The sequence below is a fragment of the Aspergillus oryzae genome, chromosome 6 (assembly GCF_000184455.2).
Source record: "Aspergillus oryzae RIB40 DNA, chromosome 6".
NCBI classification, from domain to species: domain Eukaryota; kingdom Fungi; phylum Ascomycota; class Eurotiomycetes; order Eurotiales; family Aspergillaceae; genus Aspergillus; species Aspergillus oryzae.
Window position 1 is genome coordinate 3,201,656 of NC_036440.1, and position 22,979 is coordinate 3,224,634.

Here is a 22,979-nt window from a genome sequence, read left to right on the forward strand (position 1 = left end):
CTAAAAGTTGTGTAGAGCGGTCTTGCGTTTTCTATATCCTCCGATAGCGATATCGGGGTAGAAATCAATGGCCGATCCGAATCTGGGTGTTAGTAACTGGTTTGGGACGAGGCGAGGTCTGATCCGAGGCACTCAGAGCTCTAGAGAGCTCTCTATTCTGATGGCTTAATAATAGGTTGAGCTCTATCTAGGAATTGATGATAGTATTGAATCACCTAAGCGTCTATATCTGTATCTTAAAATGAGTGGAAAGATGGTAAAGATTCAAGGTACTTTGATATTGGAACCGTTACGAAAAGTTATAAAATTATTTAGATTTATATTGACTGTAAATAATTTACATATATCACTCTCTCCGACTGGCTTAGAGATGAACTATACTAGAACATTGTCAAGGTCTACCATGCTTATCCCATCATGAACCCTTCCCATTTGACTACCCCGCTCCGTCATCATTCGGGTTTTAAAACGACATGCCTGCAGCCTACCTCGTTTGAAGGAACAGACTCCTTCCAAACGTTTATACCGACGAAATTCGGTATAATATATACCACCTCCTATACTATACCTGCCCAAAACCCTGTGATCACCCATATATAAATGTCCAACTTACATCAAAAATGGCATTTTCCACTCCTGCCGTTATTGGTCATTGACAGCGCCTAGGGTTATGAGACTATCTTGTACATAACGTGTAACCCTTCAACGACTATTGATCGACTATTCATGGATATACTACAGGCCATGCCATAACCTGGGAGGTTGAAGGCAGAATCTCAAACACTTTGGGGTGGGTAGGGCAGTTGTGCAAAATGGTCTTGATATGGAGAGTTCGTAACTTGCGCGGCTGGATGTGTTGGCGCTACTGCAGAAATACCAATAAAATCTATTTCCGAAATCAATAACACCAGATCCCTGTCGTATTCGTAGCGCCCGAGTTTCAGCCTGATGCTCGCCACAAGCCGAGGCCTACCCATGACAATATTCAGAGAGTACACCTGTGGAGAGGCCTTTACTAGATAAAGTAAAAGATGGACGAATATTGTTCATTGTATAAAGAGATCCAGTCTCTAACTGCTCTCACATCACTCATTTTCCAGCGGCCTCCGGATGGTATGGACTATGGCGAGTTCGGTAAAGAGAAATCACCACCTAAGGAACCCGAGCAGGGGACCGACGAAGAGCTAGATAAGCTCCCTGACGAAACAGACTTCGAAGACGACGTGACAACCGGTGTTTCAACGACGACTCTTATTCTCTTGAAACAGCGATCGTTGGATCGCCTTGCTGAGGTTTTGGCCAGATTCAAGACACAAAAGACCGGTCGGCATGGGAGGGGAAAGAAAAAAGATGCCCATCTTGATGCGAAACATGTCACGAGTGTGGCTATGGTGGAGAACAGTACTCTTCAGCGTGTAACATTCCTTTGCTCGAAGAATGAGGGCCTGAAGGGCGAGGATGAAGTGTTCCTAGAAAGGCTATGCGAGCTACTAACCTCTATCTTGAAAAATGGTAAGTGTTTACATCCTGCTTCACTATCGGGCTTAGGTATCTAATGACTATTAGGTCAAAGGCAAACCTGTCAATCGGAGGTGTTTGATCTCATATTTGAGCACAATACACCTCGAGTTGAATATTATTCTGGGGTAATTCAAGACGCATTTAAGCGGGCATCCGGTCTTAAAGTACCAGATACGCTCACAGAAGATACCATTAAAGATATGGTAGATCAGAAACTCGAGGCAAGGCTGTGGGAGGGTCTCATTATCAACATCGATGGGAGACAACGTGAAGTTTCGCAGGAACTCCCAGACTGCCTCTCGGACAAAGATCTGGATAAAGCGGTGATAGAGACGTGTGACAGAATACGGAGTCTTTTTAAGGTGTCTAATTCTCATAGTACGCGCAATGATGAGTTACGGGACTTCCTCGAGAGCTTTTATGCCATCATTCGAAACCCCAGACAACGGCCAGCCCTGAAGAATCTCCTTAAGCAAGCGCTACATGGCAGCGAAAAGCTTTTCACAAAAGCGTGGGATGCTCTTCTATTCCTCGCGCGAACTTTCCATGCTGCAGTGACATTGGTCGAACTGGCGTCCAAGCTGAAGTTGAAGCTTTTCAATTCATTCAGATTCGTCCCCGTTTCAGCTTGCATGTTCAAAACCAAGACCTACGCTCCACTGGGGAAAGATTTACCCCTAAAGGTCTTGGGAGCACTCCCGTGTCAGCCGGAGGGCAATGGATGGGTAAAGCTTTTGCAAGACCAAAGGACGATCAACGAATATACAAACATACTTCGTCTCCCCAGATCGATCCATGCGGAGGTTCAGCTGATGGGCTACCTTGAGACCTCCTTATCCAAAAACAATGACCAGGTTTTTCCATATATTGGATGCAGTAAAAAGTGCTGCTTCTTCTGTGAAGTATTTCGGGCGCTTCACGGTAAGTTCTCTGCACGTGGAACGCATGAAACAGTTTTTCCCAGGTGGGGATTACCTCAAGGCATAGCGGTAACTAGCAAGCTAGAGTGGCTAGCTCCACTGATGGCTAAACTTGCTGTATTCCTGAGAGCAATGCTCCGGAGGGTGCTCAGTGAGCCTTATCCCCTTCCCCACAGAGAGCTATGTAAGCAATCATCGGCAGCATTATCCACGGCGCAGGCCGAACAGCAGGGCGAGTCAATATATTCTGAAAGGCCATCAATGTTCAGGTAAGGTTTCCATGATATCTTCAAGAGCAACCTGTCATTGACAAGGGTAGAAATTTCTTGGTGCCGGGCGCGTTCTCTGCAAGTGACAGACAAGTTCAGTTTTCACCTATGCCTGGTGAACCTGGATTCGCCAACTTTCTAGCTCCAAGCATGCCCCATGTTAGCAACCGTCTACCAATTGAACAGGCTGAGATGTACAAAATAAATCACGACAGGAAGCAATGTTCGTTGGAACGGATAGACGAGATGCAATCACCGGAGGCTACGAATAGCAGACTGTGTCGACATTGCCGTAGATCAGCAGCATCCAGATGCTCAGCATGTTGGACATGGTACTGCTCACACGCCTGTCAACGACGAGATTGGAAGAGGCATGTTTTCACTTGCCGCACACCGAAACGCCCCAACGACATCGACTTTTTCAGACTAATTGTCAGACATGTGAAGAGGGCAATGATGAGCGAAAACCCAGAGACGATTCGTAAATCACTTCTCGACCTGTTTGCTGATGATTACAGCTGCCGCACGTTTGGTTTAACAATTGCACGAGTACGAGGGAGGCTCTCTGTCTCGTCTGTCTATACGATACTACGATAGCAGCATGCCGCTTCCCTGCCAGAGTCCTCAATAATTACCTACAGGATGGACTACTTGGTGAAGCTTTACTCTTCTTCTGTCGATTACGTATCGAGCAAACGGGTGGTCAGCTCGAATGCGAGTGCATAGCGTGGTATCTAGAACGTCGGAAAATAGGGCCGTTTCCGATTCCCAACCTAGAGGGGGAGATATACTGCATCTGGGAGACAGCCCGTGTCGAAGCATTGAATTCTCTTGATATATACGACAGATTCAATGATGGGTGCAGATTAAATACCGCGCAGGCTGAAGTATTCAAACTGTTTGTAACAATAAGGGGCTCTATTTGTCAAATTCCGGACACTAACTCTTCAACGTGGATCAACTTTGGATTCTGCTACTGCACCTCCTTCCAACAACGCCAGGAACTCTCTCTCAAATATTTGTTGTTGGCCGCGTCCAACGCGAGCTTTGACGACATAGTCTCCGCATACGAAACAACCACGATGGCAGAATTGATGACGAAACATGGAATCGACCTGTCAGACCTCTCCCAAAAGGGAGTTAGACTCCAAAGACCTTCCGGGATGGTGTACTCTGTCTTCCGGCTCATGATCGGAGTAAGCCATGCTCTCTCTGGCAGGTTTTGCAGCTGCTTTCGAATGCAACCCGATCAACCATGCCACCACTATTTCGAGCCACATTTCGATTCTGAGTGTGACGTAGCCTATGGCTTCCACCTAACTAATAGCTGGGAGAGGTGGCAGCTTCTGAACTTCTACCGGCATTTGTTCAACTTGCCAGAGTTCGATCCCAGGGCTATGGCAGCAGCAAAGGAGAGCCCCGAACGCGGAGCTCTTGAGTGGTATATTGACACTTTGGTTCCAGATATGAGACCAAGAATTTTTGATATGGATCGAGCAGGGTCTATTCTATTCCCAAATTTTAATGCTGGGATTAGTGTGACTATTCAAGGTGCGGAGGAAAGTTCTCATCTCCCTTGTCATTGTAGGGTGCACGATGTCTTGGGTCCACCAGGTCTCTGCTATGGGAAGGGGGATGATATACTGGACAGTACGAGCTGCTGTCTCTTAGTTAGGGACACTGTAGGTTAATCAAGTTTCTATGCCAGTTAATGTAACAGAATCACCGATTGAGTTCCTGTCTCCATGCTTCACCAACACCAAGCTTGTGGTATTACTTCAGAGGCATGAAACTCCTTTGCGTACCTGCTCCTAGTCCCCACACAGCTAGGAAGAATACGGTATAATGTGTAACTCAATCGATTTATATGGACCTAACTAAGCAAATAAAAAATGACGGAAGGGTGGATCCTCCTCGTATCAAATCCCAGCTGACTATGACTAATGACCAGGCATAGACTAGGCAGACCGCCATTGATCTGCATTCTGATGTACTCAAAACCGGATAATTTATCTCCGCAGGCTTCTCGCCAAAGCGTTATTCTATCAAGCCGAGGAGGCACCGTGATCCTACTTTAGCAGGTGACTTGACGATAACTTACTATTAAATCATCAAAATCGATATCTGGATTTATAGAATAAAGCATGGGTACGAACCAGATCTAAATGCTGCCATAGAGCCTGGCTAATAGCGTAATAGGAGAGTCCGAGGTCTGTTATCCATCGCGAATAGCATGTTCTCACTAACATCATTGCCCAGTTCCGGTGTGCACTATGTGGTACCAGCTTCAACATCGCACGTATCCGGACCATCAATGAGCCCTTTTCAGCGGCGTGGTCCAATGAAGATCCACAACATTTTGTGTCTGCCCTCGACGAGGACGACGACAAGAAATATGGGGACTGTTCCACTGCAGAGACAGGCTGTGTCTGGGCTATTCGCAAATGTGAGGATATCCGTACGGGAACTGATGAGCAGGACGCGCCAGAGTACAGATACCTGTTTTTTGATATGGTTGACGGCCAACTCCCCACGGTCGGACAAGCAGTGCCGATGGGTGAACCATTGGAGGAAAAGGCAGGCCGATTTGGTGTAAGAAGAGTACATCTTGAACATATCGCTGGTCCAGGATGTTGTTCTACACTGGGATATTCCGGGGCCGACATCTCTCTGGAGGAGATGCGAGGCTGCCAGACTGGGCAGGGTCTGGTCCACAACGATAGCGGAGACGAAGAGCCCTCGCCGGACGACCTGGAATGTGAAATTAACAGCGATTATTTCCTTTCGGGGCTTGTGGACTGTATGCCGTTTCCTGAAGTCGGGGGTGCGGGAGTGTCGCCCGCAAGACATCAGTATGATTGGATTGAACCGGCGGACCCCTTTGATGATGTACGGTCCCTCTGGATAATTACTGTTTCTGGTCATGCTAACGGTCTGTGTTAGTGGTTTGAACCCTATATGGCGGTGCCGTTCCATCCATGGTGTTTCGGGGTGTACATGAAACTCTGCAAGCTACGACTTGGCCATGTTGAAATCAACAAGCTTGTGGACTACTTTGACAATATCGAAAGCTACCCGCTCCAGTACCGCGAGGAGCCCGATCCAGCCGTCCAGAAAGCCGCTGATGAAAACTGGGTCCATATAAGCGGTGATGAATGGCTCGCTGCGAATCCGTTCTACGTGCCCAAGCTTCGGGAAATCTTGGGGCGAGCAATGGATACTGGACCCTCATTCAGCCCCCAGGATGGCGCGTTTGAACCCCTTATCTCCATGGACAAGAATACGAGTGACCCGTTCGCTCGATTGCCCCAAGAAATTCTAGATATGATTATAGACAACCTCTCTACGAAAGACATTGCATCCCTGCGCCTCGTCTCACGGAAATTCTACCAGCTCCATGTCTCACTCTGGTATCGCCTTATTCAAGAGGACATGCCTTGGTTATGGGAGGTTTGGTCAGATGAGAAGCCCTACTTCTGGGCGACGGTCACTGAGGGGGATATACAGCAGAATAAAGGGGAGACAAGGATTGAGTTTGGCGAGGAGAAGATCATGACACATACAATAAATGTTGATGAGCATTTGGCCAAATGGGCAATGCCGATACCTGCACCTCGTCGAACGAATTGGTTTCTCTTGTATACGGATGTTAAGCGGCATTGGAGTAAATTGAGAGGCCTGTGGAACCGACGAAGGATATGGAATTATCAGCAGGGGTTAATTTCGTCGTTGAAGATGCATATCCTGAGCAGTGATGATCATACTGCGTGATCGCACTATATCATATTGTGTCGATATACACGTAAGTTATCATTTGAGAGAATGTATGTATATACCAGCTGATTCATGCTGAGACATAATCAGAAACGAACTGGAATTTTCTACGTGACTACACTATCTTGCTGGAACTAGTTCCAAACAACCTATACTTCAAGTGTACGAAGTGTAAATCCAGATTCTATAACATAGCAGGCAAATAAACCGGAGATATATATTTTGGGAAGCGGAGCATGCCTCCGGGGAGAACAAGCTTCAACTTCTCCTCCACGAAATAAAGATCAAAGTTCTTGAATGTCCCCATGAATGTTGAGTATCCAGTACCTCATGCACCCTTAAGAACCGTAGAAATGAGATAAAAGATGATCGACGCGAAACACGATCGCCAGAGGGCACAGGGCTCTAGGAATCGAAACAGATCCCGTTTGAGGTTAGCGCGCGTTGGTCTCCAGCCACACATAACGCCACAGCCAAGCCACAATGCCAAGCTATCTCGGTTGTTGTTATCATACACTGGCTACAAGAAAGTGTCGTGCCTGCTACATTTGGACGCCTGGCATTGATTCTAAAATTGCTGTTTAACTCGGTTTTGCTGCCCTCAAGGTTTGACGACGAGTTCATGGGCACGTAAACCGAAGGCACCGTGTTACAACCAGTTGGAAAGTCTTGCATAATGGCATTCACTGTGAAGGCTATGGAATTTTATCAAGTTCTTTCTATACGAGGGGGCCTTTTCCCATAGACATTAGTCTGACCAACTAAACTAAATAGGAAGGTTAGGCTGTATGCCCGGAATAGCAGGCTGTGCGCGCACGGAGAGCCGGGCTGTGCGCAGATCGCTACCCTTCATGTAATAACTGAGGCCAAAGCTTTCATGTTCCCTTGGCAGCAGGAGAGGGGAGCTGCCAAAGTACTGATCCCCAGCACCAGAAAAGGTGTCTTCCCATCAGCGCGATCAAAAAGTCACGTGGAGAATGGGGTGTCAGTATAACACCCTATATATGACGATACAGGTTTGAATTGTAGAGTAGGTAGGTAAATCTGCCATCATGAATGTTTCAACAGCTTCCCAAGTTCCTTTCTTGCCTTCACATGCACTTGATAAACAGCAGCTGAGACCAATATTCGAGTGCAAAAACCCTAATATATCAGACCAGCCAATAGACCCGAAAGCCATCAGTTACCTCCCAGGAGAACCTTCTATCGGCCTGGAGGAAACCACGGTTAATGATTATCTTTCTAAAGAACTGAAAACATATCTTCTGGATGAGCTTTATGACCATCTGTGGCTTGTTGGGAGACGCTCCGGCCGGAGTATCGACGCCCTCCATGCACAAAGACTCAAAGGCCGGAGCGTCGTTCCCACCGAAGATCCCAGCCTTCATCTCATCTGGCATCGCAACCAGATTTACATCAAACCTATCCCAGTGTGTCTATTCAACTACACCTTTTGGGATATTTATCTAGGTCCAACAAAGGATAATAATTCTCCGACATCTTCGACCTTCGACCCCTCTATCGCCATGGGATTTTTGAGATCGTATGCCTTTCTCACGCCGCATCGCTTGGACTTTATCCTAGCAAAAGAATCCCACTTGATCCCCGACGATATTGACTGGATTGCCTGGTCCAAATTCATCCATAAATTTCGGGAATTAGGCGACGAACAGGTCGCACAACGATACCACTACGGCCAGCTGCGCCTCTCACGACTTAATTGGGCGGTTCGCATCGTTCGCCCGCAGCACGCCAACACACTATGGTTTTACCATCTCCCTCATTGGTCAATCACCTCGTATCTCTCCCAGGCTACTGTCCCACTTCTGTTCATTTTCGCTAGTGTCTCGGTCGTTCTCTCAGCTATGCAGGTGGCTTTGTCAGTGCCATCGGACAAAGGGTTTCTCCAGCGGCTAGAAGACGCTGGACTACCGCAGATGGAACTTACATTCTGGGCGTTCTCTATCTCGATCCTCTTGCTATCGGCGTTAATCTGGGTGTTACTTTTGGGGGTTCCTTTGGGTGCGTTGGCATGGCAATTGTCATGGGGGTTCAGAAAGAGAGAGCGCGAAAAGGGTGATCGTCTACTCAGCGCTTAGGTACGGGATGTGATAGGGCAGAAAACACCATGCAAACCTAATGAGCGGTGGGGTTATCAGCCTTGCAATGAACACGAACACGACCACATGATTAAGATTACTATTCCTATGCTGTCTTTATAACACTCCAAAGGGCTTTCAAGCACAAGGTACTTAAGTAATCTCCAGTGTCGGACTGTGCAACGACAATGTGGGGCCGGCTTTACACATTCGTATTGCTCTTGCCATTCCTAGGGTTGCTGACTTACAACGAACTTATCAAGAACATCCCATCGCCAGTTAATCCAGATCAAGCTCATAAAGCAGGATTGGGGATCGTCCCCGCTCGAAATTATTCTTCCCTGGTCCATAAACGTGGAACTGAGTAGCTTTCCCTTGTAACTCCACACCTACGAATAGACTACAGCTAATATATCGTAGTATCGTCTTCGTTCATGGCCTCGGGTCGAATCCTGATACGACATGGAGGGCTAGAACATCGACACAAACGACAGGTGCATCAACAGAATACCCGTCATGGATTAGTGACTTTCTTCCAGATGATCTCAGTTTGCCAGACCATCAAGATGTGCGGATTTTCTTCTTCAACTTCGACTCATATTGGAAGAGGGACGCGGTCCAGACACGCCTCGCAAATATTGGTAATGACCTACTCGAGCACATCACCAACACCATGCGTCGATCGGAAGCAGTAGGTTTGGATCGAAGACCGCGTATTTTAAAACTGCAGTCACTAACGTGCACTCAAGGAGCAGCAGCGGGACCTGATCTTTGTGGGCTATAGTTATGGGGGATTGGTTGTCAAACACGCCCTTGTCCAGGCTAATGGGAATCAAAACTTTGCAAGTATTTCCACGTATACGACAGCGATCCTTTTCCTGGGTACTCCACATCGTGGATCGAGCTTCAGCAAATGGGGTCGCATAGCTGCCCGTGCTCTTTGGCTGATTGGTTCAAGTCCATCTATGCTGGCTGAGGTCGAGTACGATTCAACCTTTCTATTAGACCTGCATACTTCATTTGAGGCAGCCGTTGGCGACAGAGTTCAGGTCTTCAATATCTTTGAACAGCGTCCGACTTTGATCCTGAGTGTTTGGTTCCTCAGATGGAGAGAATTTGTATGTTGCAAGTGCTATCATATCTAACTAGTCATACTGATAATGGCTGTAGTGTGTCCGCGAGCAGTCAGCAAAATATGGAGGGGTTAAAGTGAGAAATATTGGCCTCCCTGTCGACCACTCTGGATTGAACAAGTTTGGATCTCGGGACTCCAGCTACCAGACTATCTTGGCTGTACTGATCAATACAATGAGTGCGAAATCTCCTAAAAGGCCGCGTCAGGCCCTGAACAAACAGGCGGAACTGTCGATCCCACTCCAACTACCAATGGTTAGGAACGACAGATTTACTGGCAGAGAACGTCTCTTACAACAGATACATTATTATCTACAGGAAGATTGCCAAGATATGCAGCAATGCATCGTCGCACTCTATGGTCCTGGTGGTATTGGAAAGACACAAACTGCGGCAGAATATGCCTATCATTATCAGCGGTGTTATACCTCGGTGTTTTGGATTGATGGGGCTAGTGAACATACTATCAGACAAAGCTTCTCTGTTGCTGCCGGACAAATCTTGAAAAGCTGGCGCAGATTGAATCACAATGAGACAGCCTATCAGATATTCGCCAAAGACTTTGGTGTTGAGGATTCAAAGACTTCCAGTACCCCAACTGCTGACCAAGCTGTTAAGGGTGTAATTGACTGGCTTTCTCAACTCGAAAACAATGATTGGCTCTTGATCTTTGACAATATAGATGACCTGGACTCATTTGATATCCGGTCTTATATGCCCAGCTCTCTACACGGGAATATCCTCATCACGAGTCGGCGGGCGGACGTCTCTGGTTATTGGAGGAGTGTAGAAGTGGAGAAAATGAGTGATAAAGAAGCTAAATCCTTATTGGCAAAAAGCTCTGGATTCTCCGGGGATATGAATGGTTTGTTTGAGTTATTACCTTCTCAATGCCGTTTGACTTGTTGACTTTGATTCTAGAAGAGGTCTCCCTAGAGCTGCTTCAGTTACTAGGACATTTTCCGCTTGCCATAGAACAGGCCGGCGCCTACATTTCTGTTCAGCACAAATTTCTGCCGCATGAATCTGGCCTCTACTCTCAGGCGCTCCAGCGTTATATTCATGAATATCATTTGAATGCAGAGAGGCTTCTGAAGCACAAGCGGCCACAGTCAGTATGGGACTATCGAAATGACACAATACTTACTACTTGGGAAGTCTCACTGCGGAGAATTGAAATGGAGATTCCAGAGGCTTCTGAGCTACTTCTTCTGTGTGGATTTCTGTCGAATAATGATATCTTCGAGGAACTATTCACGTATGGTCGATTTCAGCAATACAGTAAGTGCAGCCTCGACACCTGCTCAGCCACGTGACTATGCTCATCGCCCAGATATACCACTCCAGGATCTAATGCATGTTCTCTCATCCTACTCGCTCGCCCGCTTTTCGGCAACAATGGATGCCATCACGATTCACCCCTTGATACATTACTGGGCTCAACAGCGCTTGCCACTGGAACGGAAACGCCAGTTCTCAGAAGAAGCCCTTCGTCTAATTGCTCGCGCTCTACGTCTAACAGAACAGAGCTATTCAGCGCAAAAGTATGCCTTGTTTGAAAGTCGAGTCTCATCTCATCTTCACGCCGCCCTCAAGAATGTTCAGAATCTGTCGGGGTCCTTGGAACCTGGAAACTCCTACGATCCACCCAGTGATATTTCTCTTCCACATACACTCTCAGTGGTGTACGCAATTACAGAAGGGTGGCTTCTTTGGTTGTGGGCGGCTATCCTCGATATCAAGTTATTTTTCCTAACAATGCTTTACGAGGAAGAACAGGCCGAAAACGACATATGGTGGCTTGCATACAAGCTGACCATCGTTTTAAGAAGCCACACCCTGCATAAAAATACAGAACAACTATTTCGCTGGCAATTTGCAGAGGCAAGAAGAGTACTACACCCCAAACATCCGCGTGCGTTATATATCGCCGGGGATATTGCGTGGATAGTACTACTCCAGGGTCGCATCCAGGAGTCAAGAAAGTGGTATGAATGGGTCCTAACATCCAGACAAAGGGTCCAAGGCGAACAACATTATGCAACCCTTGGTGCTGTTATGGGTATAGCTACGATACTGGACAAAGATGGATCCCATGATGAAGCTCTACAACTAAGGATCATGGCATATGAAGGCCGAGCGGCTAGCTTGGGTATAGAAAATTCTTTGACTCTTAATTCAGCCTATGCTATTGGGCAGCAGCTTTCCAATGAAGGGAAGTATGAGGATGCAGTCAAATGGTTTCAGCTCGTTTTTTATGCAAGAAATACAACATTGGGCTCTGACCATGCAGACACATTAAGAAGTGCCTGTCATATTAGTCACAGTCTTGTCCTACTGGATCGACACAGCGAAGCATTAGAATGGGACCAGATTGCATGGAAAGAAAGAAACAAGACATTAGGTCCTGACCATGAAGACACATTACAAAGTGCCCATGATATTGGGTATATTCTTTCCCTACTGGATCGATATAGTGAGGCACTGGCATGGAGTCAGGTTGCATGGAAGGAGAGACACAGAACATTGGGCCCTGATCATGAAGACACATTACAAAGTGCCCAAAACGTTGGTCAAAGTTTATTCCTGATGGATCGACACAGTGAGGCATTGGAATGGGACCAGATTTCATGGAAAGGAAGAAACAAGACCTTGGGCCCAGACCATGAAGACACATTACAAAGTGCCCATGATATTGGTTATGTTCTTTTCGTTATGGGCCGATATAGTGAGGCACTGGAATGGAGTCAGCTTGCATGGAGAGGGAGAAATAAAACATTAGGCCCAGACCACCAAGACACACTACAAAGCGCCCTTAATATTGGTGAGATCCTTCTCCCACTGCATCGCTATGGTGAGGCATTGGAATGGCATCAGATTGCATGGGTAGGGAGAAACAAAACATTGGGCCCTGACCATGAAGATACCCTGGCCAGCTCTCACAATATTGGAGAGAGTTATAAAGCTCTCGGTCAATATGATGAAGCGATGAAGTGGTTCAATTTGGCATTACAGGGTAGCCAGCGGGTATTAGGCATGGATCACGAGGAGACAAGAGTAACCATGAGAAGCATCGAGGATCTGGAACAGAAAAGAGGCAGGAATAAGTAAAGGTTTTGGGGAGGATTGTTACAACCAAGCACACAGCCGGCCATCCAACTAACTAGCGCGCAAATGCAACTACTGGTTTTCTGGATTCAGTGCTTCGTAGTCAATGGGATCAGACATCATCTCCAGAGCCGAACATTGGCCTTTGACGACGTTGGAAATTGTTGATATGGGGAAGATAGGAAGACGTCCATTGTATATATGCTCCTTATATATAAGGCCAAATTAGCACGTACATATAGTTGCGGAAATGTCACTCCCACCTGTATGTCTCTACGGTTAATCATGCGGAAGAGAACTAGGAAGTTCACGCGACTACCAAGCACACTACTCCGTATGAGCATGATCAAGTTCTCATCCCATTGGCTCTACCATAAGTAGTCTCTCGCATAATATAAGGGCATGTATCACTAGAGCCCGAAGGTCGCAAACGGATCCCACCACGAGCTTCTCGAATTTCCTGTATTGCCTGTGCTACCGGTACCACCCAGGCTTCCCCAGCTTGACCCAGATGACCCGGACTGGCCATTACAGCCAAGGTAAACAGCTATATCTCCTAGTCAGCTTCCTCCTAACACACAAAGGACATGTACTCATAGGAGGAATGGCACATAAAAGAAAAACACCTACATTTCGAGAAAAAAGCATAACTCTCCGCATTCTTCAAAGGCGTCTGCGAATCCAGACCTAACATATTCGAATACCCATACACCTCATACCCCAGAACACCCTTAGTATGACATAACTCGTGTAAACTCGACATCCGCTGATCCAGAACAGAGCAATCATCGGACGCCTGCGGCAGCTGGAAATATGCAGGACAAGTGCTCATTTGACCGCGATACCCGTCCTTACTGGCGTATCCCGTCTGCGTAAATGAACCCGACTGACAAGTAATGCTATCAGGCTGGCAGGAGTAGGTAGCGAGCCCACCTCATTGTTGGGACGCCTCCTGGGCGATTTCTTCAAGGATCTCAGCGACATGATTTGTAGATGTTGAGTCGGTTGTTTTGAAGAATGTCTGGAAAAGAGATGTCACGTTGTTGGCGCGGATACTGGCAGCGGCTTTGGCGGCCATTTCACCTGCGCTGGTTACGGCTGCTTGGGCCATTTGGCTTTCGGAGGTGTCACATTCTACGAATACTGCGCGTTGTTTGAGTGTGTTTGCTGTGGTGAGGCTGGTGGTGGTTAATGAGAGGAGGAAGTTATTGTGATGCATTTTGAATTACTAAATCGCATTCGACCATGCACTGGATAGGAACAAGAAAGACATTATACGCCGGCAACCTGTAAGCTGGAAGATGCTGCTTATAATTCTTCTAAAAATTTCAGTGAGCAGCGAAAGCGTCCATTTTTGAGACGTTTTAAGATGTCTCACGCTTCTCTGATCGGCGATGTCGGGCGAAACTAGATTCAGGGTGATACATTCTATTCGAGAACATTACTTAACTAGTAAATATCCAAGCACTATAACACAATTTACCTAGGGTTACTGTTGCATGCGATCCATGTCTTGTGTGAACTTTCACTTACATCAGTGGTTCTCATAGTAGGTCATCGACTGAAACAGGAAATCTTCCAGGACAACAGGTTCCGCATTATGTTGATTGATCTTATCAGCCATCGGCCAAATAAGGAAATAAGCATAACTTAAGTATGACGCTACTAGAAAAACAAACCATCGGTATAGACACCGCGCGCCTTTTTGAATAATGTCCACGAATGTTTGGAATATCACGGTATATTCAGGGAGCGCACAGACCATAGGATTATCATAATCTCATAGCTGTTGTACATACATCAGAAGACCTTGATATCAACGTAAGCAAAGTAAAGTCTTGAGCTGAGTACTTTTCGCATCCTTCATACTTGCTCTTCGATTGTCCCCCATATACATAGGTATTCCTATCTTTGACTAGGCTACTATTATAGTAGCAATTAAAGATGGTAGCAGGCGATCTATTAAGGAGACCGACGGTCGAAGAGAATATAATACCCTCTAATAGCCCAATAGGCTGTCACCATAATATAAAAATAATAATGTACATGATTCCAAAATCATCAAATGAGTATAGCTTATAAACGAAGGGTCTGCGCAGAGCAGGATCCTCCAAGCGTTATCCCCTGATGTGACGCCTAATTAAAAGAACTCTAAGCACCGGTCCAAGAGTCCTGCTCAATGTTGATGGACTCGGCATGCCAGGTCTTACCACCGTCGGAGGTAGTGAAGCCGCTGGAGTTAGAGCCCTTGTAGAGGAAGAGAGTGTCGCCGAACTTCTCGTCCTCAGCGCTGAGGTGGATGGTGATGTTATTCCAGCCTGTTTAGGTCAATTTAATGTGGACCTCGCTTGAAACATATTCTGGAAGGACTTACTGTAGGCTTCGAGAGTTCCGCAGTTGCCGGAGCCAGTGTAGCATTCGTCACCGGAGTAGAGGTAAAGGAGCTCGGCATCAAGGTCTATAATTGTATATGTCAGATACTGGATGCGTGAGACATCAATGTGGGCCAGGTTGAGGCTCACCATCAGTTTCCTTGGAGATGACCTTGCCGTCCATGGTGACCGTCTGGTAGACTTTGCTGTTCTCAACCGTGACTTGTGACGTTAGTATTTGCACAAAAATGTCTCGATGATTATCGAGGATGTGGTGCTCACCCTCAAAGTCAACCTGAGCTCCGGTAGGGATAGTCACGTAGGCCTGACCGTTCTGGCCGTCTATCATTTCATGTCAGCCTCGTCACCCAAATAGCACATTGGGGAGATACTGACTAGGAGTATAAGTGCTAGCAGCAACACACCATTCCTCAGCGGTAGCAGGGCAGCCCCTAATTCCATTGTCAGCCCTCGTCATCTACATTCCGTATATTTATGTACGTAAGGAAGTACACACTGAGACTCCTGGTCAGGAGACCAATTCAGCAAAGGCTGATACAAGTAGGAGCTGTCATCACCATTGGTGTGTTGAAGACCGATCCAAAGAGACACCCAGACCTGGTCGCTGGAGTCCTGCACCTCAACACCCTGGGGAACGGTAGGCGGCACGAGAGACCAGGTCGCCTTGGTAATGTGGGCGTTGGTTGCGGGACCGGAGTAGAACCCGTTACCGAAGGCCCAGGAGTCCTTGGTAGTGGCGGCAGCGCGCAGGGCAAGAGCCAAAGGAACGGCGGCGTAGGCAGAGCGCATTTTGTCAACAATTAAGTAACAAGGGAAAGTTGATTACGATATCGCGAGCCGGTCGAGCAAAGAAATGAATGAGGATGTGGTAGAAAAAACGACTGACGATAGCTGGGCTGCTGAAATGGGAAGGGAGCGACTGTATGTAAATACTCTGAAGACTAAGCACTCTCTTTGGATAACTTGATTGCCGGATAATTGTCGGCATATTAAGCCAGGGGCATGGTGGAGCCCGTTTTACCTATAGGACCCGCTACCGTAATTCTTTCTCTGTAGGGCTAAGCTTCGGCATGAAAAACAAGCTCGTTTTAGCCCGAAACAACCAAGTGAGCTTAGTGATACCGGTGTGAGGACCAAGTTACGCAAGCAATGCGGAGCCTCCTGAGGAAGGGGAAATTCAGCTAACTTGGAAGGAGATACCATTGGATGATTTGGCACTCACAGGGCTGAAGTCCCAGCCTCCTTTTCCATACACTGTCTATTCACCTCGCTGAACCATCCCTTTATCCTACGGAGAGATAGAACCGGCTCAGTTGTGATTATGCCGTATTTATTGTGTCAGCTTTCTATCTAAAATGGGTTTCGCGGTATGTGGAACGTGCCATTGCACGAGTAACTACCCCTGTCTAATCACAGAAGCTACAATTATTATTGGTAATCACCCTTTCACTCATGAGAACACGGCAGTAGGGTGGTAGGGACTCGGGGGGTAATATACCAGAAGTTCTAGGATGTAAACAAAGAGTTTCTTAGCAATTCATACGAATGCCATTGCTAGTACCGTAGCTCCTATCTTAGATATTCCTGGCACTTCAGGTTTCATGTTCGCCAATGTTTCCTCTGGCCGCGGCTAACGATCTTCCTGAGAGCTACCTACAAATGTTACGCAGGATCTTAACTTTACACAGTGGAACGTACTACTGGCTTTGTGTTGTTGTGTTCCTTATGCATTGCTCACAGAAGCATGATAATGTGATTGAAGCTAAGCTAAAGAACATCATCTTGAGCAGACGAAATAGCCAGTTACACTAGCACAGCGTATGTGGAGCCAACGTAGGCAACAGGGTGTGCACCAAGATATGGGGTAGAACGGCCCCTCTGGGTGCTTTCTCCTTGATGGAATGCGGTACGAACCATACGCTGTCAAGCCATTACCTGATCCCCAACTTGGGCTACCATTTGAACTGATTAAATACGGCCCAGTGCGATCAGAAAGTCATTACGTTTCTACCGGCATCATTTATTTTATGTTGGCAGTATTGTTCGGTTGGAGGCACGACCAAATACCTAAGGAATTTTGGCCGAGTGGCGGCACGCTTAACATTTTATGTAAGCCTCCATCGTTGTTGCAATTGCTATCTACAGGGCACATTCTTGTACACAGTCATGAACCTTTCAGGGCGAGTCGTTGCCCCCGCCAGCGGAAAATGGCAAGATCGCCGCGATAAACATAATAACATGATCTCAATTGTGATCCTAGCACCGGTTGACCCCACTTTCCAATCCCCTTTCGTAACAAGCGTCTTCATGTCGTGGTATCTGGGCTGGGATGCCATTCATTGGGATGTGGGTTGGATACTGGTGATAGTCAGTTGAATATCTTGCTGGGCAATGCGTCCCTGTAGGCATGACTACCGTTCACTGCTCGCTTCTCTCAAAGCGTCATAAGCCGCGTTCGGAACCTCGTCGACAAAACCACTATGGTGGGACAAAGGAGCCGGAGCAGCCATAGCAACGCCAAGTATTATGGCCAGGACGAACAGAATGCGCTGCATCGTGGAGTAGATGGGGTTTCAAGAAGAAAAAGGTATGATTCAGTAGCTTGTATGAAAGTCCTCGGAATTGATGAGAATGTAGGCGAGGATGTACTGTGTCGACTCACAGGCCACCCTTTTTATAATCGCCAGGAGGTTTGCTTCACTGTGTGGTGCTATTGTGACTTGGCTTCCAAGCGCGAGTAGGCACAATATAGTTTTCCGTTATCTCGTGTAAGTTTTAGATGATAGAGCCTGACGTTCTTTCTCAAAGAAGTATTGGCCGCGCCATTTGTGACACGGACCATGCAATCAACGCTTGTGTTATTCCAGCATATGACTTGCTTCACCGTTCCTAGTTAATTGCCTATTTTTAAGATGAAAGTATGATGTGTAGATGCGGGGCATCCAAGCTATGGGTCAAGCGGCCAGCCCAATGGTGCTTTGGTAGTGGATATGAGGTACATACAAAAAGTCTAATATCGTGCCTAATCTAGTATTTAAGATACAGAGCATTCCATGCACATTACAGCCCTCGGCCCGCTTTATTACATTGTAGCATAAATTTACACGGCTATATGACCCTAGCTACGGAAATGGAAAGCCCGCGTAGTTTCTGCACCACGTTGGATTAAACTGGTTAGAAACTTACCCGTATGACTTTTTAGGTCTTGAACGCAATATTTCCATGGCCTTACACGGGAATGAGGCAAGTCCATCAGCTCTCATACATAAATGGCATTACCCATTATAACTTGAATCCTTCCTACGCATGACTCGTAATCAAGCGGTGAAAAGGCGACGCCCGAGCAAGATCAATGGTAGACAGCCGGATGGAAGCTTGGCGTGGGGTCCATTGGGAGTGACCAGAACTCGGGAGAAGGACGTTGAGAACCTATAAGGTTCATTGCTCTATGTATATCCAACAGTGGATCCAAAAGTATACCGAGAGTCTGACCGTACAGATTCAAGGCGTTGTTTACATGAGCAACACAGGCGACCAACAGTGTTGTTGTTTGGTGTGTTTTGACCTCTAGGATGTAGGTTAAACTTTCAATCTATACTCTAGATGACTTAGCGCCGTTGACCTATCCATAAAATCGTGCTAATCAGAGTTTATTGTTCGACACATTGACACGTAGCCGAGCTTTGTCATCCCCAGGAACAAAATATGAAATTCATACCGAATCAAGGCTTGCACTTCACTTCCTTGTAAGAAACCGACAAAGCCTATATCAGTGCTAGTCATAGTTTATGAAATTGTTCACACATTTTAGTTTACGATGCGTACTGGGTGGTCCTCGGTCTAGCCTTGTACTATCAAACACCAATGCATGGAGTACGAGACCAACTAGATGTGGTTGGAATATTCTCATATCGATTGAAGGGCTAGCATGCTAGCGATGCTAGCAATAGAGCGATCATAGGCAATTTATTGTGTACTCTACTCATATAACTGCTGTCTCAGTTACGAAGCACCTTTGAACAAAATGAGTTGGCAGACCTCAAACACTCGGAGTATCCATGCTTCCTACCTAGCATCAGCTAGCTCCCTTTTTTATGATAATAAAGCATGGTTCAGGGTAAAACAAACTTGCCTGTGCTTGAGATTCCACCAAACTTTCCTTCGGTCGCCAGTCCAGAAGCCTGGGCAGCTTGTGCCAATGCAGTGGCGCCATCGTCCGAACCGTGGCACCAAACACTAATACTAAGACGAACAAGAATGGTTGCATTGTACTGAGGGCTAAAACGGATATTGGGAAGCAGGCAGTTTATGATCTGCCTAATATGTTTATACTTGTGCTCCCGTAAGCTCAGTGCACATCTCGGCTTATCGATGGGCCAATACATGCCACCTCTTCAATTAATACATCGCCTCTAGAGGGGTATTAGAGCGATAGATGAGACATTAAACGCATCATCGCCCCCGTCTTCGTGTAGAAAGGCCATACGGATCTGAAAGATGGGCTATAGAGAGGCTAAAGCCAGTCTTGCATTTAGTATACGATTATACAGAGCCGTTGTGACCCGAATGGGAGACATATATTTAAGCACCACTATTTAATAGTATGGATCATGACGACTGATCATTCAACCCTTTCCCTTGCTGCCTAACAAAAATGATCTGTGCGCAAGGGTGAATCTTAGTTCATACTCATTACAGGTCATAAAGTTCTTCTCATTGTCAATACCATTCTTGGAAGGATATCATGGATTCGCCCATGCCTCACTCATTGATTTGATTGCACAAAGTGTGCACTGACCAACGTCATCCTGTCCTGAGATAAGGTCATAATTAGTACCTCTGACGTGGTTCAGCATAGGAGATACGGTCGTATATCGACTTGAAAGTTTTATGGGAAGCCTCTTAGGTTGCGCAATCGCGATTCGAGGGTTCCTGTAAGCGCCCATGGGCAAACACAACTCCTATTGGCAATCTCGGCTGTTTTGTTCTTATGCCGAATTACCGACAACATGGAACGCCGAAAAGAAAGGATCTCTTGGTACCTTAGTTCTCTTGGCAGTATAACCCGGGCGCTTATACAGAGTTTAACATTGATAGACTTTGTAGTTGTACGGGGGTACCACGTGGCCCAATCCCAGAAGGCTTCCAAAAAGGTACTCGCGCGTTGGAATCCATATTCCCTACTACGATCCCTGGCCCTAAGGGTAAATTCCGATCGGCATATCCGTCGTATTTATATGCGCCGCGCTTAGCTCTGGAAATGATTAGTCTACCGGCAAGATATTTCCTATCGGATAAAGTCATGGCTATATTATATGGGCACTAGTCTATTCTGAGCTTTAGTACGCCCCATATATAAACTGTCTCAGTGCACATATTCTATTTTTAGTCGCATTCGTATGACTAGTAACTTGCCAATCAAAGGAAATAGAGGTTCCTATTCGGGCTACACCATACAGAGTAGAGTCAGCAACAACATGAGGCAGGCCGTAATGGATAAGCCATGCGAGTTTCATAGTTGGTGCGATCATGTCGTGTGATGAAGCTAAGATTTCAGGCTACGAGTTCTGGTGTCAGGCAATAATAGTATTTCCGTGGAAGTAAACAAATAAGTGATTCTCCCATAGATATGCTTATGAGGTGTCAAAACTGACATCAGGTAACAAATAAATGTTTGCACAGGTAAAAGAGAGAGTGAAAATAATAAGTGGTGTGTTAAAACTATACATGAGACTCTATTATACAACGGTAGTATATATACAACCTTGAGCCCATTTAATGCATTTAAACGTGGCTATTGTCCAATGCCCGATAAGATGCTAGAAGAGCCCAGTATTGGTGATGAAGCTGGAGCCATCAACTCCAGCTCCGCACCCGGTCAGGTCAAGGAAATACACGCTGCAGGCGTCTCTTCTAGGATAACTAGGTATATACGTGTTTATAACTGTATGTCTGAAAACTGGCAAATATCGTGGACTAGAGGATATTCGTGCTTCATAATACTTATTCGTATGAAGCCTCATATTTTTTTAGGTTCCGTCTGGCACTGTGTATATCGTTGCATCGAGATTTTTAGCCAGCTCGATCGATCGGTTCAAGATGTCAAACTCATATTGAGTCAAATTTCTGGCTTCACCCCCCTTCATACAGCTCATATCCTCCTTGCGAGCACCCTTTTCCCATTCGGCATCAATCATCCAGTTCGTAGGAACTTCATACTCATTCGTCATACTGCTCTTTCCTTTGTTCTTGAGCAGACTCCCATTATACCACAAAAGTCTATCTTTTGCATCGACATGAGCGATGACAAAGCTACAAACCTTGTGCCTGCCCCTACTATCCACCTGCTCCCAGCCAACAATCCCACCGTAATGCCCCGAGAACTCGTAAGTAGCACCTGTCAGCTCAAGACCGAGCCACCACGTCTCCTTATCTCCATATGTTATCTTATATGTAACCTCCTCGCGTACATCATACGAGTTCTGCCAGCATATGTGGAACAGTGCAACGAGTATATCTGTTCGGCTCTTGTCAAGGACGACTAGACCAGAGTCACCTTCTTCGGCATAGTCCTCCGTCCAAACAAGTGACTTGTCCAACGCCGCGCTTGGTTGTCGGATTTGACTCCTGTACCACTCGTTGCGCTCTGGAAATACATTTTTCCAGAGAAGTCGGTCGTGGAACAATAGCGCTCCAGTTCGAACAAATGCCTCATGGTCGAGCAGAACCTCAGGAGGTTGAAAAAACACGGCGTCGGCATCGGCTAGGATCACTCGTTCGAAATGTGAGCCCAAGGCCGCAAAGGCCTTAATGGCCCAACCACCCGTCTGCAGCTGGAGGGTTGAGTCATCGAAAACGGTGAGGATGTCAAGAAACTCGAGGGGAGGGCCCGATTCCACAATTCTTGATAAACGAGTCCTGTCATCCGGGCTGAGATCCTCATCACCGGCATAGACGATTTGGATCGGTAGCGTCGAATTTAGAACCGAGCGCATAGTACCAACGAGGTGGGCCGCGAAGCGGAGAGTATTGTTGCTGGTTGGGATGACCACACCTGCCGACCCTGGTTCGAAAGACGCCCGGAGATCCGATACGGGTTTATCAGTGGCATTTTGCCCTTTGGGCTTTTCGAGGAACGGATACAAAGAGACAGCTACTCTCTCCGTAGCATTCAACAACAAATTCTTGCCTGTGGACTCTGGGGAGTGGTCCGCTAGTGTCAGCCAGTCGCGCAGGACTTGACTTCGTTGGCCTAGTTCGCCAAAGTGCTCCTTATATGGTGGATGGAGTGGATAGTCAATAAAATATTGCGCAAGGCGGTTGGTCAAACTGGCGTCAGAAACGACGGGGCTGACATTTTTCGTTGTGGTATTATTGTCCACATAGCTTGGGTCAGTCACAATATGGTTTGCAGGGTCAGGCACTACTACTCTCGAGGTAGTGGTCTGAAGCCGGGGCGAGTATAAAAAGAATAAAGTGAGTATTGCTGCTGCTGCAATCGCAGTGATACCAATCCAAGCTGGTCGAAGGCCTCGCGGGGCCAGAAGAGAAATCATGTTCCGCAAGAGCCGGCGTGTGGGGTCCAAAGAGATTTAAACTAAAAACTGTCAGGTGAAAACATTGACGGTGAAATGTAAAGATACACCGAGTTTAAGTAGCAACCACTTCATTAGCCTGTTCTAGTGAGGAACGAAGATATGGCCATTTTTGACTCGATGGAAAGTGAGATGTCTTAATTGAATAATTCCTGTCATGACCAGG

At 46.7% G+C, this 22,979-nt stretch overlaps 6 protein-coding genes across 6 annotated transcripts; 5 read left to right on the plus strand and 1 right to left on the minus strand.

Annotated features, from left to right (window-relative positions):
* Positions 1-1,031: 1,031 nt before the first annotated feature.
* AO090038000184 (nucleic acid/nucleotide deaminase domain-containing protein) lies at positions 1,032-4,500 on the plus strand (the record flags this gene model as incomplete). Its single annotated transcript, XM_023238406.1, has 4 exons — positions 1,032-1,512; positions 1,567-2,710; positions 3,558-4,360; positions 4,493-4,500. 4 exons carry the CDS (start codon positions 1,032-1,034, stop codon positions 4,498-4,500), a joined length of 2,436 nt encoding a protein of 811 aa, XP_023093029.1.
* Positions 4,501-4,943: 443 nt separating this feature from the next.
* Positions 4,944-6,481, plus strand: AO090038000183 (F-box protein; the record flags this gene model as incomplete). Its single annotated transcript, XM_023238407.1, has 3 exons — positions 4,944-5,156; positions 5,340-5,599; positions 5,782-6,481. The coding sequence occupies 3 exons, from the start codon at positions 4,944-4,946 to the stop codon at positions 6,479-6,481; spliced, it is 1,173 nt and encodes a 390-aa protein (XP_023093028.1).
* A 1,529-nt stretch (positions 6,482-8,010) lies between these two features.
* Positions 8,011-8,583, plus strand: AO090038000182 (uncharacterized protein; the record flags this gene model as incomplete). The annotated part of the gene is made up of 1 exon (XM_001825091.3): positions 8,011-8,583. The coding sequence occupies one exon, from the start codon at positions 8,011-8,013 to the stop codon at positions 8,581-8,583; it is 573 nt and encodes a 190-aa protein (XP_001825143.3).
* Positions 8,584-9,891: 1,308 nt separating this feature from the next.
* AO090038000181 (uncharacterized protein) lies at positions 9,892-10,894 on the plus strand (the record flags this gene model as incomplete). The annotated part of the gene is made up of 4 exons (XM_023238408.1): positions 9,892-9,972; positions 10,036-10,582; positions 10,639-10,828; positions 10,876-10,894. The coding sequence occupies 4 exons, from the start codon at positions 9,892-9,894 to the stop codon at positions 10,892-10,894; spliced, it is 837 nt and encodes a 278-aa protein (XP_023093027.1).
* An 83-nt stretch (positions 10,895-10,977) lies between these two features.
* On the plus strand, positions 10,978-12,828 carry AO090038000180 (uncharacterized protein; the record flags this gene model as incomplete). The annotated part of the gene is made up of 1 exon (XM_001825089.3): positions 10,978-12,828. The coding sequence occupies one exon, from the start codon at positions 10,978-10,980 to the stop codon at positions 12,826-12,828; it is 1,851 nt and encodes a 616-aa protein (XP_001825141.3).
* A 7,827-nt stretch (positions 12,829-20,655) lies between these two features.
* On the minus strand, positions 20,656-22,774 carry AO090038000177 (putative alpha-1,3-mannosyltransferase; the record flags this gene model as incomplete). The annotated part of the gene is made up of 2 exons (XM_023238409.1): positions 20,656-20,664; positions 21,539-22,774. 2 exons carry the CDS (start codon positions 22,772-22,774, stop codon positions 20,656-20,658), a joined length of 1,245 nt encoding a protein of 414 aa, XP_023093026.1.
* Between the last annotated feature and the right edge of the window lie 205 nt (positions 22,775-22,979).